We start from the raw sequence: 16,630 nt of genomic DNA, 5'->3' as shown, positions 1-16,630 counted from the left end.
ATGTTTAACACTTCTTACTATAGCATTTATACAATGTGGTATATATGTGTGTTAGAGTAGTATGAATATTGCAGGTATTGCTTCTTTGTATGAGCAAGAAGGAGTTCGGCATTGAATTTTAGCTGCTGGGTGCAAATATGTAATAAAATATGTAAATATGTACAAGATGTGTAAATCTTGCTAATGTATTATTGTAGACTGTACTCCACTTTGAGCATTTACATGTTGTGTGTTTTTATATATATATATATATATATATATATATATATATATATATATATATATATATATATATATATATATATATATATATTGTAGGTACTTAATATAATGTTGTAGGTACCTTAAGTTTTTGGGTTTTCTGTGAAATATCAATTACAGAACTGTTCTCTTATAAGTAAAAGTGAAAAAAAAAAAAAGTAAATACTCGTCAAACTGTACATGGACCACGCCACCCTAACTAAAGTGGTGAAAAGCTCAACTCTGCATTGTATGTGTTGTGCTTCTCTCTTAACTATAGATAATTCTGTTTGAAAACTAGCACGTGACTCCATCAGCTATGGAGGAGATTGTGAGCCCTGAGCTAGCTCAAACTCCTAAGCCTGAGTCCAGCCAGGATTTGGATTCCAGTTCACAAGGTACCACTGACCTTGGATCGCTGTACAAATGAGAGCTTCATTTACCTGGTTCGCAGCAGCTTGGTGGAACTTTAATCTGGCTCTCAATCAGTTCTGTTATTGAAGTTATTGTTGCAAACTGGTGTCTTGATTCAAATCTTGCACTCTAAATTGATTGGGGCCATTATTTCAATTCTGCTATTAGATCTGGGTCTCGCAGAATTATAGTTGCATTTGGTTTTGCCAAATTCAGCTTGATTTTCTTTTTGATTCTTTTAAAGTTAAGGCAAAAAAAAAAATCTGTTAAAAAATCACAATGTTTCTAATTTCCTTGCCACCATCTCACAGTTCCAGCTGTTGTAGCAGAGGAGGAAAAGGACAACAAGGGTGACAAAGGCCAAAGTGATGCCCCTCAAAAAGACCAAGTAGAGGACTTGGAGAAATCGGCCAAGAACTCCGGTGAGCTTAAGAAGACTTGGGGCTTCCGCAGGACCACCATTGCAAAGAGAGACATGGCTGGAGAGACAGCAGGTGTAACAGCAGAGAGTCCTGGAGCACCGGTGCGACGAAGTGGCAGGCAGGCCAAGCGCACTGATAAGCTTGAGGAGTTCCTGGTGACAGTCAAACGAGGGAGAGGAGCAGCGAGACGTAGCGCGCCCGCTCACCTGGAAAGTGGAGATCCACCGTCTGAGACCGCATCAGAGGCCAGCTTTGACGGAAACGCAGAGTCTAAAGTGACCGAAAGCAAAGCGCCATCCCCAGTGAGGAGGACCAGAGGGAGGGGCAGGGGAAGGGCATCCCCCAAGCCCAAAGCAGACACGGCTGGCTCAGTCAGTGAGGACGATAGTTCAGAGAATGAAGAGAAAGTCATGAAAGAGACACAAGAAAAGCTCGAGATAGAGACTGGTGCAGAGGATGCCAAGAAAGAGGAGGTAATAAAAGAACTGAAAGAGGAATTGGAGAACCAAGATGAAGAGACAAGCAACGAGGAAGTGCCTGCCAACGCAAGACCTTCAAGAAGCCCTTTGAAATCAGGCCCCAAAAGAGAAGCTAAGCCTAAAGCAGGGGCATGCAAAGAGAAGAATGATGATGAAGAGGAGGATGATGAATCGTCATCATCCAGTGAGTCTGATAATGACGGTTATGATCCAAATGCACTTTATTGCATCTGCAGACAGAAACACAACAAAAGGTTAGTGCCTTATGTGAAAAATACAAATGTGTACACTTTCTGCCCACTTTAATATGAACACCTGCAAATTCTTGCAATTATCTATCAGCAAATCTTGTGGAAGCATGATCATGCATAAAATCATGCAGATGCAGCTTTGTACTGGTATAAGTCTCTCATAAGCAGTTGATCATCTGGGATTTTCATGCACAATAATCTATAGAATTTACACAGATTGGTGTAAACAACAAAGAACCATCCAGTGAACCAGCCTGTCCGGCACCAACAGTGATGCCACAGTCAGTCAATATGATAACATATTTTCGTTTTCAGATGTTTGGTGTAAACATGGACGGAAGCTCTTGACCTGTATCTGCATGAATTTATGCATTGTGCTGCTGCCACATGATTGGATAATTGCATGATTGATAGAGATACAGTTGTTCTTATTAAACTGGCCAGTGAGTATCTGGGTATTTGTGACCCCTTAAATATTTTGCAATAACTGCCTTATTGCAATAACATCGTCAAAAAAAATCTGCCTTTATTTTAATCGTTGCCACCTAGTGCTTTCACTCACCGATGTGTTAATATATTGTCTGAATGTAATAGCATGCTGTAGCTGTTTGTAAATGTGGCTGAAGCATGCAGTGTGTGCTCAGGTTCATGATCTGCTGTGACCGCTGCGAGGAGTGGTTCCACGGAGACTGTGTGGGCATTACGGAGGCACGTGGCCGTCTAATGGAGCGCAACAGTGAGGACTATGTTTGTCCCAACTGCACAGGCAGGAAACCCCAGAGCACCAAGGCCTCCACCTCTACATCAGGTGCTGAAACTGGCAAACGACCTGCTACTCCCACTGCTGCTCGCAAGTCAGAGCCCAGTCTCGCTCTTGTTAGCCAAGCCAATGTACAAACACCTACAACTGCTGCCGGTCCACCTCCTGCTACTGCTGCTTTTCCTGCTACTACAGCCTCTCCTGCTTCAGAAGAGAAGACCGGGGAAGAAGTCGGCATCAAGGGCAGGATTGAGAAAGCTACTAACCCAAGCGGCAAAAAGAAAATAAAGATTTTCCAGCCGGTAGGTTGTTGTACAGTATCTGTGTGTTTCCGTACAAGCCAGAGGGGAACTGCATTTGAGACTCTTTCAAATAACAAGTTTGGTTTAATGCACAAAAATGTCAGAACATAAAATTGTCCTCATTTTTATTATACAGTTAAACAGAATAATTAACTGTGAAACAGTTATTTAGTCTGATTTACATAGTATATAAAGTGATTATTTATAAACTGAGTTTTGCAGTTTTAAAAGTGAGCACACACTTGCATACTTAAAGCGTAAATGTTAGAAATTGCTATTGCTAGGTACTAATAATACTAAGGGTATAAAAATTCTATGAACTGGAAAAAAGTCTTTTTGTGGAAAAAGCTAAATACTTTGAGAGTAAGGTTATGTATAACTTAATGCTGTCTGTGTGTTTAAATTTTTTTTTTATTTTTTAAATTGCATTATGAAAATGTCATGAGTTTGATGCATCACTTATTCTAAGACCTGCTTGGATATTTAAAACATAATTTCGTATTTATGCTACTTGAAAGACAAGTGTCATTTCTAAGAGGGCTTAAATTATTATTTAAAGATAGGAAAATCTGCCGTATACCATAACCTTAGACCTTTAGTAGGTGTTGTGGGTTATACTGTAAAGCAATCTGATGTGTATATAATGTATATATAATATTTGTAAGTAGGACAATTGAATTTGCTTGTTTTTGTCACAACATTAAAACCAACCACCATGTGGTGTGAAACCACTTGATTCAGAAATCACAACTGTAACAAAAAATATTATTTTCATTATGGCTGGCTCTTGTGATAACCTACATGGAAACTGGGCACATGTGGCAAATGAAGCCTAATCTTTCCAGGTAATAGTATGGGTTGTATATAGTCTGGTATGATGGTATCTACCAAATGGCAATACAGATTATTACCATGAAATTAGCACACAACTCCAAGGTAAATGAAGAAAAAAATTGACCTATAATATGAATTTAACAGACAACATGGTTTATAGATTTCCTTTAAATTAGGGTAAATAGTGACATGATTTACATTATATAAAATGTCCTGCATCAAGGAAACATGAAATATGAACTCCAGTTGCAGAAGATTACATACAAGTAAACCATTGCTAAAGGATGCTTTTTGGAAAAGAATTACGGTATTGGTGTTGGCAATCTAGACATCATTTTATGATTTTAAGGACACTCCCAATGAACATAGAGAGGTCACAGTGTTCAAACACTGGCTTGACTAATAATTAGGTTGCAGAGAAACAAAAAGGGTTAAGATGCAATTGTGACTAAGATGCTTAGACTGCAGTTGTCCATTAAATATTGTAATCGGGGAAGACCGGACTACAAAGTGATGACTTTATAAGTCTTGCTCATGGTCATGGCTAGACTTACTGTAGACCTTCTGGTTGTAGATATACATCAGCTTGAGGAAGTGGTTATGCAGTCACTTAAAGTCTCTCATTTTCATATAGATTTAGAAGTTTTACAGAATGCAGGTGACTCTTTTGTACAAGTTGTTTAATTTGCTACTGTTGTATTCTGTGACGTTACATTTTATATCATGTTAAAAGCCCCATATCAAGAGCAGTAGTGCTGTCTCAGATATTTTGACATAGGATCATTTTTGAAAGCATTACTTTAAGTGATAAAAGTTTCACTGACTTCTGATTGGGGCTTTAGTAGTTCCACAGCCTGATAGGTCTGACCAACGTGAGTTTTCAGCAGGTGATGGCGACTGCACAGGAATCTTCTCTGCCTAAGTGCATTGGTCCCGGCTGTGAGAGGGACGCTCTGCCCGACTCTGTCTACTGTGGTAATGACTGCATCCTCAAGCATGCTGCTGCTGCCATGAAAACCATCACTACTGACAGCAAGGAGACAAAACCCAAGGAGAAGCCCAAGCCAAAAATCCTGAAAAAGCCTGCAGTCATATCTACAGTCAAGGTATTATTTCAGGACCGGTGTATTAGCAAAGGTTCTAAAGCATTAACAGTGTATATATTTTTAATGCATGATAAATTTAATTAAATGCAAACTATTAACATAAACTGTGTCTCTGTTATGAATGAAAAATGGAAAAGGTGGTTATAGCAGTGATATTTCTTAGGACGCTGATAAAAATGAGTATAGTATAGTGTCTGTCGTTCATTTTGTGTAAACCTTTTTTGGTTGCCAAACTCCGTTTTTTTTATTATGCGTAGGTTCCATATACACCTATAGTGGTGGTTTCTGAAATTTGGAAAACGTCGGTTAGTATTACATATCCATATACCTTAAAAGTGGTACCTGAAGTTACAAGAGCTGTTGGGCCTTGTTTAGTCATGTATTAACACTTTTTCTGTTTGTTTCTTTGGAAGAGTTTGGGTCCTGAGCGAAGGAGCAGCAGGAGGTCCACTGACTCGTCCAGCAAAGCTCAAGAGGAATCCTTGGAGTCAGAAGGCCGTGAAGATGAAGATGAGGAGGATGAAGAAGACAGAGTTGCAGAGGAGCATCCACCACCCCCAGCCATGTCGTCCTGGTCCAGCGACCATAATTACATTGCAGTAGCGCCAGAAAAGACTACAGCAATATCACCAACTGTGTTAAACAAAGCGTGTATGTATCTTAAAGGTTTTCCACACTTTAATCTTCGGTCTCTCTGTGACTTGTGGTGTAGAACTCATAATATGAGAAATGAGATGATGTCCTGGCCCAGAAGCCATCAGGCTGTTACACTACAAATCTGACTTAAGCATATGCCTGAAGACCTGACATATCTGGCCGTGCAAGATAAAAGCATGTGTATTTGTGGAAGTTTGTAAATTGGGGGCCCAAATGCACACCTTAATGTATACAGAGCAATACAGAGGTCCTGAACAGGTAAGTACACATAAAAGAGAAATGGTAGGTATTATTACCTCAGGTTGTATAAAGGAGTCTGCTTTTTCACAATAATTCGTATGCTTGCTTAAATGGCCAGTTTTCTGGGCATTGGCAAAGCCAAAACCCAGACTGTAGAATTTTCAAAGCCACACTCCTCTTGATATTTATTTATTACAAGAGTTGGCTGGATCTGTCTTGAGAGACGCCATCACAAGAGGTTTAAAGAGATGTAAAGTGCCTTGCCATGATGCTGTTGATTTTACATTTTCTGTTTGTAGAATATATAGTTTTGTATGAAAGTGAAATTTTTAATTGTTTGTATGAATGCCAACATTGCCTCCAACTTCTGCTCTGATCTGGGAATAGTATCTTAAGAACAGGAGTATTGACCGCTCATCTGAACAGGTAGGTCACGGTGTCTTTTTCTCCTGCCACCTTTTCACCAAGAATAGAGCAGCGTTTCTGATCACACGGTGCCTGGCAGGGATATTCTCTGTGAGCACCGCAACCTTTTCTGTTACCACTAACGTTTTTTTTTCTCTTTTAAATATTTTATATTTATCTGACTTGCATGCCCTGCTTTTTATGAAATCCTCTTTTGAGAATAAGTGACTTCAAAATAAAGTTATATTACAGATAAATACTCTGATGCCCCTTGCTTCAATTTTGAGCGAAGTCTTGTTTTTTTTTTGGGAGTGCTTTGGTTATCTTGGCCGTCGCCATCCAGCCAGCAACTGATCAGCGCAGATATTTGCACTCGAGAGAGAAAGGCCTGACACTCTGATTGTGAAGTTTGAAGCTGTGAAGACTACAAAAACTGGAAGATGACAGTCTGCCAGACAGCACCCAGAAGCAGAATTCTCTTCTCTTATTAGTACAACACACAGGAAATTCCACGCCATAATTAGAAGAATATGCAGATAGCAGGGATTTTTTTTATAGAAGTTTGCTTTACAATCAGAAGTTAAGTTAAGCCAGCTTTGGGATTAAGAGCTGTGTCCATATTTGATGTGTTGATTATTGATTGATTGGTTGATTATTAAATAGAAGAATGCTGAATGCTAGATATTAAGTTTAGAATGATTCACTTACTCATTCATTATTCATGAACATATGCCTGCATTTTGTATTCAATGAAAGAGGCTTTGCTGGGAATAAGTCTACTTATTAGCTTATTTTGGCACAAACAATTTTGCTTCCTGACATTTCAGTGGCATAATGTGTTTTCTTTATGTATAGTAAATATGACCACAATTTAATCTTTGACAAGTCCAAGAATGACGCAAGAGCCACCTGGAAAAATCTTATACAGCACCACTTCACAATGAAAACATAAAAAGCAATACATGCAGGAGGATTGGAAATACTGATTCTACTTGGATCAGTGCTGTGTAGGTCTTGGACGACCCTGTGCTGTAGAAGCTCACTTGGATTGGGGTTCTGCACTTCTATTTAACAAAACACAGTGAAACATTTTTATGTGGTTGCTCTTAGATCATACAATCACACGTATGTCCTGCTATAATGGAAGTGCTTTTTTGGAGATTAAGCTTGCAAAATGAATGGGAGAATAAAATAAGTTGGGTCTAGAGGTTCTTGAGCATGATCAGCAACAGGTAGGCCTGGCATTCTAGTCAGATCAACAAATGAACCATTTATTTTATAATACAGCTGGTAAATATATGATGTTTATGTTTAATCATTTAGGACATTATGGCACTTATCACTTGTTTAATGCATGTGAATGACAGCTGTAAATGTGTTATGTCCTTGAAGCTTATGGGTAGAACTGGTTTCCTACCAGCAACTTTGTATTCCAAATACAATACATTATATGATGTCATTTTAGTTGTGTGTTCCTCTGGTTGGTTTATGTAAAACATTTATCAACCCAAATGAGGCAAAATTATATTTTTCTATTTATAAACATAAATATGTCACTGTAAATTTTGTTTAAAGACATGGTCTTTATGCTCATCTGGACTTTGTATGGCAAATGAATCTTTTAAAAAAAAATAAACATTTGATTTTTCTACTTTTAGATTTGCGTATTTTTTTCTCCCACAAATCTCATAGTGTGTGCCATCATACACTTTTTTTTTTATTTTTTAAAAATGATTAGAAACAGAATCAAGGCAAGGCACAAACATTTAATTTGCAAGATAATCCTAAATTAATCCTAACATTATTTTCTGGGAAACTGCAAACATGCAATTGTTCTTTTCTACTTAACTGTCAATTTTAATAGAATTGCGTTTTCTGCTGAGATCTTTAAAAATATGTACCTTGCATTTTGTCTGCAGCAGCTGCTCAAAAGGATGAGGAGGAAAAAACAGAAGAAACTGAACCAGAAAAGAAAGAGCAAGCACCTATTGAGAAGAAACCTCCAGCAGCAACTGTGTCTCCCAAAGGAGGCAAAAAGTCCCCAGGCCCGAAGATGGGCAAGCCTCCTCCGGTCTCTACGCCCAAAGGCAAAACAAGCACTACGTCCTCAAGCAGTGCCAAAGACTTGAAAAAACCGTCTGCATCCCAAGGCAAAGTGGTCAAATCCAAAAAACCAGGACCACCCCCTCCTCCTATTCCAGTATTCTCTACTTCTGGTCCTCCTGGATCACGGCTCCATCCCACTGGAGCTCTGAGTGTTGGCAAGAGCACCTTCACCATCCCCAAAAAGCAGCCACAGTCTGGGGTGAAGGAATCTGTGAGTTCTGGTCCCTCTCAGGCCTCCAGGATGCCTCCTGTGTCCATGCCCTCTAGCTCCCAGAGCCAGCCACCGGCGTCCAAGCCAGCGCCACCAGCAGCACCTCTCCCTCCACAAGCACCTCCTAACAACCAGATGAGGTCCAACATCCGACGTTCGCTCACCGACATTCTGTACAAAAGGTGAAAAAAAAAAAAGAATGCTTGTTTTTCTTAATTGATTTGTGATTTGATTATATATACTTTATAGTTTCAGAAAAAAGTGTTTTTGAAAATGTATTTACAAATGTGGGCATTATGCTATAATTGTAACGTGTAGGATTAAACTGAAATCTCGTAATTACATTTTAAACCTGCTGTTAAATAATCAGTATTACAGTAAGCTACATGGCATGCTTAACTGTACTATAGGGTGAGTGACAGCGATGATCTCTCTATGTCTGAGAGCGAGGTGGGCAAACTGGCTGTCAGCATTGAGAAAGAAATGTTCAATCTGTACATGAACACAGACAGCAAGTACAAGAACAAATACAGATCCCTCATGTTCAACTTGAAGGACCCTAAAAATAAGGTTGGTCAACAGTTCTTAATTTCAGTACCACTTTAGCTTTTTGAAGAACATACATGAGCAAGTTGTGTTTATGTCTGCTGTGTCTGTTCAACAGGGCTTGTTCTATCGTGTGATTGGTGGAGATGTCAGCCCGTTTCGGTTAGTGAGGCTCAGCCCCGAAGAACTGCTCTCTAAAGAAATTTCTGATTGGAGGAAAACTGGTACCTCTGAGGTAGTACAGCAACAGTGAGGGATTTGTAATGGATCAAGACGTACTAATGATTGATTAGCAGCCACATACAAGTTGTAGAAGAGTACACGTTCCATCTGGTCTCATCAAAAAACTTATATAATAGATGATTTTCTTTCTTTTTTTTTTTTTTTTTTTTAGATACTGGATTCTAGTGGAAGGACCCAACCAGGGCAGTCCAAAGCTGGATCCAAACAGGACGCAGCTCCCCCTGATGTTGACATGGAAGAAGCCCCTTCCATGTCTGATGGAGATGTATGTATCTCTGCTACTTCCCAATCTCCTCGCTTGGCTTCTGGGGCAGTAAGTGGTGGCTTTCTGTCTTTGGCTTTTTTTTTTTTTAATCCTCTGGCTTTTTTCCCTTCCTTCTGTTTCTGCTCCTATCATTTTCAAAGTAATGCCTTTGTAAGGTGCTAATAAGCTTTCGGGGAGCCTTTCAATTTGACCTGCACACTCGATTTGACCTTTTCTGCACATTTTTATTGAGTGATCTTTATAAGCTATAGTTTATAAGCTTCACTTCAGTCTACACTTAACTCATTTCTGTCTTTGAAATTTGTAGTAAAACGTGCCGTCTAACTGAGGTTTCACTCCTACATTTGTCTTGTCTTGTGGCTTTTATGTGAACAAAAAAAAGAAATCATTTGAAGCTTCATAAAACAGCTGATTGTTTAGTCTATGTATCTTTTCATAGGATCATCAGGAATCCCATTCTTCTGCCACACTTCAGAGTTCTGCTTCAGCAGGAAAAAGCAGTGCTGTCCCAGACATCTTGAGCAACATGTTGAAAGACACCACGGCAGAACACAGGGCTCACCTGTTTGACCTTAACTGCAAGATTTGCACAGGTAGCACCTTATAGAGATACGGTCTGAATAAATTTGACTTCTGTTGTGTTACTGGAGTTTTATAATTACTCTTTTTCATTATCTCTTTCAGGTCAGAAGTCAGCTGATGATGAGCCAGCAGCTAAAAAGCCTAAAATGTCGGTTCCTAAAAAACAAGACCCTCCCGAAAAACCCAAAACAGAGCAGCGACCCTCCAAGGTGCCAGCAGACCAACCTAACATCTCTTACTCTGCCAGTGACATGTCTATGCCTCATCAACCAAGTAGCATGGAAGAACAGAGCAGCACGGTGCCTGTTGTGCAAGCTCCTATGGTAATGCCGGCAGTTTCTTCTGTCACTATAAGCCGCCGCGACCCTCGTACTGCCAGCCACCGCTCCTCTGCACCTCTCACTCAGACTGAGCCTGATGTCAGTATGCCTGTTGGGGCACCAGTCAGTGTGCCTGTTGCCACACCTGTGCCCTCTGAAGCTCCTGTGATGGACATGAAGGGGCCGTTGCCTATGCCACCTGGAGTTCCCGTATCTCTGTCTAAACCTGTGATGCCAAAACAAGTCACTTCAACAGAATCACGGCACTACGGGGCCAGCGCATCCAGGTATATTGTGTCAGAAGTTTTCATTGGTTCGTAATACACTCTTCAAATTGTATTGTTTTCAGCAACATTTAATATCAGTAATATCTCGCGGTGTTCTTCTGCAGCATGACTGAGCCCCCTCCTGAGGGAGAGACAGCTCTGTTCCTGTCAGGACAGGAGATTATGTGGAAAGGATTTGTCAACATGCACTCTGTTGCCAAGTTTGTCACGAAGGCCTACTTGGTCTCGGGCTCCTTTGAGCATCTCAAGGAGGTTCGTTACTTTTGCTACTTGCTGTATGTGTGAATGTTACTCAGTAATTATTGTAAATTACATGCTAAGGCCAGTATTTCTTCTTGCTTTCAGGACTTACCTGATACCATTCATATCGGTGGTAGAATATCACCACACACAGTTTGGGACTATGTTGGTAAACTGAAGACTTCATTGTCAAAAGTAAGAGACAATAGTAATATAGCATAACAGGTGAAGACTGAAGTTAAAATAATTGCACATTCTGATTTATTTGTTGATTGACAGCATCTTTCTTTCCTGTTGCTTTTTAGGAGCTTTGTCTTATTCGTTTCCATCCAGCAACCGAAGAGGAGGAAGTTGCGTACGTGTCCCTGTTTTCTTATTTCAGCAGCCGCAAGCGGTTTGGCGTAGTGGCCAACAGCAACAAACGAATCAAAGACCTTTATCTCATTCCACTGAGTTCCAAAGACCCTCTGCCTGCTAAACTCTTACCTTTCGATGGACCAGGTAAGCTTGTGCAAGAAGATACAAAAAGTTAACAGTGCACGTTAGCTCTCTTGAAGTATTTATTAACAATGCAGGTGTGGTGTAATTCTCAGGTAAGTATGCTTCCAGTCCCCTTTTGTTTCCTCTTGGGTTGTTTTTTCTTCTTGTAATCTGTATCATGTCAGTTGTGTGTTTCTAATAAAGCACATTATGCATCCAAAATTGACACAACCCTAGATATTTGTCTCAGCCATGTTTCTTAGCTGCATCATATTTTGTTTTAGCTAATTAATCAGAGAAATTGATTTAGATTTTAGTGCAGTTCCAACCTGCAAATACTTGCATAAAACTATAGTCCACTATTTAGAAAACAAACATGCGGTCCTGTCTTTGGTTAACAGATGTATAAGTATGGATGTAATCACTGCTGGATGCAGCTGAAACACCATGGTATCTATGGTAAATCATCTGCTGGACCCAAGTGTTTGAGAGAGACATAACCCACCTGAAATACGATTGAGAGTGGGACCAACTTGCAGAATCATAGAATTTTTCCTGTTCTGCACATTGGACTGCTTATCTATCTTTTCATGTTCAGATGTGCTTGTTATAGAACAGTGAACAACTGTTGCACTGTAATTACACACAAGAATAATGGCCTACTATCTTCAATGGCATTACTATTACTTTGGTTGTGCCAAAGTATATATGTAGAGCAAGAGAAGAGAAATTGTAATAGGATTCACCAAATATACTGCATGCTTACAGATTGTTTTGAAAATACGGGGATATTATTTCACTATATTACTACCATACTACCAGTGACCATACCAAAGGAACACAATCACACTGACAGTATGCTAAATTGTGTGACGACTAAACAGTTGATCATGTGTCTATTCATTAATATACATTCATTTCTCCAATCATCATACCTGGTGATACCTGTTTATACATATTACTTATATTAATGGAACAAACTCTCTTTTCACGAGTGCATGGAAGAGGGTTTTTCATTGTTAACATCAACAGTTGTAATAATTTTATTATTTTTAACATGTTATTTTATTGTTTTGTTGATAGGTCTCGAGCCAGCTCGTCCGAATCTCCTGCTTGGGCTTTTAATTTGTCAGAAAGACAAGAAACGTGCTGGAGCCCCTCTGGAAAGTGAGGAAAAACGTTCTAAAACACAGCGAGATGATGAGACTGGCCTCCCAAAACCAATCAGTGTTAGCAAAACTGACAAAGCCATGCGAATCAGTCAGGAGCCCATAAGCACAACTCCTCCTGGAACTCCACCCCCTCTCAGCAGTTCTGAGTCATCAGTTGGTCCGCTTACATCATCAGTGTTTTCCATCTTGTCCTCCGTCAAGGCACCTGGTGTCACCACAAGTACAGGCAGTAATTCCCCATCAATCACGGCCACCCCAGCAGTTCCTGTCACATCTACTACTCCACTTCAGACCATCCTGAAGACCTTGTTTGGTAAGAAGAAGGATTCTGAAGCTTCTCAGTCCCCTTCAGATCGAAGTTCAACAGATGTTTCTGTTCCTCTGCTGGATCCGATTGTTGAGCAGTTTGGCATTACAAAAGGTAAAAAAGTAGATGAACAAGAGGATGATAGACCGTATGACCCAGAAGAAGAATATGATCCCAGTGTTTCATATGTTAAAGAAAAGCCTAGTGAGTCTATGGTCTCTACAAGCATCACACAACCAGAGGTTAGAACTGGTATGGTAGATGATGTGGCGTATGACCCTGAAGATGACTCCATTTTTGAGGAGGTTAAGGGTGATCCAGGTTCCAAGAAGCAACTAGAGGAACTGGACCAGCAAATACCTGATTCTAAATCTCTCATGGCCAGCAGTCAGTTACTTCAACTTGGTAAAAAGGTCGAGCAGTTGGTTGCAAAAAGCACAGCTACTATTCCAGTTATTAATCAGAGAAGGGATCCCAGGCAGAGTAGGGACCCTAGACAGGTGGCTGCCAGTCAGAGGCTAAACTCAGATGATTCTGTAGAAAAGGACGAGGCTCCTGCTGTTACGTCTATTACTACTACTTTGAGTAATACTGATGCTACAGCTGCTCCTACTACAATAACAGACAAACCACCCCTTGACATTGCTGCAATACTAGACACATTAACGTCACAACAGCCTAAAGTCATAGACACTCCATTACAGGATTCCTTAAATGTAGAACCAACAGAACCTTGTGCAACCACAGATTTGCCGCCATCACAAGATGATGAGAATGTTGACTCACAACTCTTGCATCCGACTGATCCTGAGTTAGAATCAGCCAAGCCTGAAGAGGAATCAAACAGTGAAGAGGTGCCTTTGCTAGATGCAGATAGCACAGAAATTCCACTTTTAGGGGAAAAAATAGACCTTGATCTAGTAGAAAGTTACCTGGACACAGAACCTAAAGAAAGTCCCAAAGAAAATGTTCCGTTTGAATCAGAAAACAAGAGTTTTGAAGAAATTTGGCCTAACTCTGCAACCATTTTAAAAAAAGAGCCAATCTCTTCTGTTGAAGAGTCAGCAGAATCTTCTACAACGACATATTACAACATCACAACAATCAGTACACCGATAACTTCTATGGGGAGGCCACAGGATGTGACACAAGTGAGTTCATCTTATATGGATTCACATAGCTCTCATATGCCACACATGACTGGACCAAACTCACAAACCGATTATCGAGGCCCCTCAGACATTCCACCTCCATTGTCTTTCCCCCCGCCGGTTGGGCCTCCACCTGCACTTGGTCCACCACCAATGACTGTTCCACCCCCCATGCATATTCCACCTCCAATGTCAGGGCCACCTCCCATTTCAGGACCACCTCCAATGCAAATGCCTCCACCAATGCAAGGCCCGCCTCCACCTCACGGGGAAAACGACCTGTCACAGTATCCGCCACCTGGCCCATATGCACCTTACCAGAATCAGTGGGGAAACAGTCCACAGTTTGATGCTTCAAGAGGACCACCTCCTCCAATGGTTACACCCAGAGGGCCCCCACCTTCAGTCCCACCAATGGGTCAAAGAGGCCCTCCACCTCAAATATTTAATAACAACATGCCCCCACATCATATAGGACCTCGAGGCCCACCTCCTGGTCCTCTGCCACCAGGCCCACCACTCCCTCCTTTTGATGGACAAAGATTCAATGGGCCTCCTCCACCTTTCAACTTTCCTGGACCCCGAGGCCCACCACCACCATTTGCAGGCCCTCCCCCTGGTCATTATGAGAGCAGGGCACCACCACCCTCTCACTTCCCTGGGCCACGTGTTCCACCCCCTCCTCACAACATTGGGGAAGCTGGACCACTGCCTAACATCCCAAGAGGGCCTGCAGACAATGATGGTGGAAGTTCTTATCAGCCAGGGATTGAGCAACCCCAGGGACAAACAGCCTCACACAATTACAGAGACAATCAGGGACCCTCACATGGACCTCCCTTTAGGGGACCTCCACCAAACCACTTTGATGGACGAAGAGGCCCACCTGGTTCTGCAGGAGATATTCCAGGGCACCGATTTCCTCCTCCAAACCAATTTCGTGGTTCACCTCAAGATAGAGTATCCTTTGAAGAACCAAGAGGAGGGTCATCCCAAGACTTAGAAAGACACAGGGGTCCTGCCCCTCAGCATTTTGGTGGGCCAAGAGCTCCACTGCCAGGACACTACTCTGATAATGATTCTGGAGGTCAGACATCACGCTACCAGCTCAATGACCATCTAAATGAGATAAGACCTGTAAGGGGGCCTCTGTTGCCTACTCCTACTGAAGGTCCCATCCCAGTACCAGGCCGCATGGGTGGGCATAGCCCAGAGTCCCTTCGTGACGACCACTGGAGAAGACACTCCCCTGAAATGAGAAGACGGAGCAGCTCAACTAGAGATGGTTCTGAGCCTCAGGACAGGTCAAGTCGGTTTGACAGTGGCCCCCGTGACCGAGATGGCCCTTCAAGGCTGTCTGAAGAAAGGCAGCGAGATGTGTCTGAGGACAGGAAGAGAGACAGAGACCGGGATGGGCTGCATGGAAGCCGATCATGGGGCTGGACCAGAGACCGTGAATGGGATCGTGGTAGGGAGAGAGACCGCGATAGAGAGAGGGAGAGAGACCACAGTAGAGATAGGGATAGAGATAGGGAGAGAGACCACAGTAGAGACAGAGATCGTGATCGCAGCAGGGAAAGGGACAGAGAGAGAGAGCGTAGCAGGGAAAGAGAACGCAGTAGAGGTAGAGACACTGACCGGCACAGAGAAGTTGAGGGGGAAAAGAGGAGGGATCGGGAACGGGATCGGGATCGGGATAGAGATCGTTGCAGGGAGAGAGAATCGGACAGGAAAGACCATGACCGAGACAGAGGAAAGAATAGAGAAAGGGATAGAGACCGTGACCGAGATAGAGACAGTAGGGACAAAAGACGAGAACGCTCAAGAAGCCGTGAACGGGACCGTGGAAGAGATAGAGATAGACGAGATCGGGACAGAGAGCGGGACCGAGACAGGGACAGGGACAGGGACAAGGATAGGGACAAGGATAGGGACAGGGAAAAGGACAGGGACAGGGAAAAGGACAGGGACAGGAGACAGAGGAGCAAAAGCAAAGACAGAAAGGAGGAGAAAAAAGACAAACCTGAGAACTCAAGAGACACTGAGAAGTCTACTGATAATGAAGTCATGTCCTAATTTTTTTTTTCCCTACAGTGGTCATGACATCCTTCATATTTGACAAGTTTTGCTACTTTGAATTTTTTTCTAAATGGATTTGCATGTATGTGAAACTATTATACATGGGTAATTTAAAGTCCATTTTGAACGTTTTTCGCTGCTTCCATGACACATTTTGTGCTCTTGGTTACGTTCAAGGACACTGGTCTTGTGAATTTCATTTAAAGATGTTATTAGAGGGATAATGTCATACCATGCTACCCATCACCTGGAAAAATATATTTTAAAAGTACATAAAAAAATAAAGATATGTAAATATGTATTTGTGTATATACATACATGTATGTTTTTAACTATGTTTTTTCTAGTAGAGAACTGAAGCCATATAGCTTAAAAGAATTAATGTAAGAGGGATGAACCGTGGCCTTGATGAACAAGGTCTCTGTATGGTAAAACTTGTTTAGCAGTCAATAGATATGCCTGCAGGCTGTCGTCAGTCAGATGTTCTGTAAGCTTTATCAGGTTTTGTTTATTAAACCCCTCTTTGTACGA

The 16,630-nt window shown here is 41.5% G+C and overlaps 1 protein-coding gene across 15 annotated transcripts in view; it reads left to right on the top strand.

The window, feature by feature from the left end:
• dido1 (death inducer-obliterator 1) overlaps positions 1-16,630 on the top strand; it is a 24,822-nt gene extending 8,192 nt beyond the window's left edge. For 5 of the 15 annotated variants that reach the window (XM_026935582.3, XM_026935579.3, XM_026935577.3 and 2 more), the window contains 16 exons: positions 521-638; positions 966-1,809; positions 2,451-2,868; positions 4,587-4,808; positions 5,066-5,113; positions 5,222-5,459; positions 8,030-8,609; positions 8,838-8,997; positions 9,092-9,208; positions 9,368-9,529; positions 9,921-10,074; positions 10,166-10,670; positions 10,775-10,922; positions 11,016-11,105; positions 11,216-11,411; positions 12,474-16,630. In XM_026935582.3, the coding sequence (XP_026791383.3) occupies positions 560-638; positions 966-1,809; positions 2,451-2,868; positions 4,587-4,808; positions 5,066-5,113; positions 5,222-5,459; positions 8,030-8,609; positions 8,838-8,997; positions 9,092-9,208; positions 9,368-9,529; positions 9,921-10,074; positions 10,166-10,670; positions 10,775-10,922; positions 11,016-11,105; positions 11,216-11,411; positions 12,474-16,096 (7,584 nt within the window). In that variant the 5' untranslated portion in view covers positions 521-559 and the 3' untranslated portion in view covers positions 16,097-16,630. The remainder of the gene's footprint in view (positions 1-520; positions 639-965; positions 1,810-2,450; positions 2,869-4,586; positions 4,809-5,065; positions 5,114-5,221; positions 5,460-8,029; positions 8,610-8,837; positions 8,998-9,091; positions 9,209-9,367; positions 9,530-9,920; positions 10,075-10,165; positions 10,671-10,774; positions 10,923-11,015; positions 11,106-11,215; positions 11,412-12,473) is intronic. The other 10 variants (XM_034314404.2, XM_053227301.1, XM_053227300.1 and 7 more) reach the window with 7 other exon arrangements.

The sequence above is a fragment of the Pangasianodon hypophthalmus genome, chromosome 20 (genome assembly GCF_027358585.1).
Source record: "Pangasianodon hypophthalmus isolate fPanHyp1 chromosome 20, fPanHyp1.pri, whole genome shotgun sequence".
NCBI lineage: Eukaryota > Metazoa > Chordata > Actinopteri > Siluriformes > Pangasiidae > Pangasianodon > Pangasianodon hypophthalmus.
The sequence above is the reverse complement of the archived record's forward strand: the minus strand, read 5'-3'. Positions and strand labels throughout refer to the sequence as shown.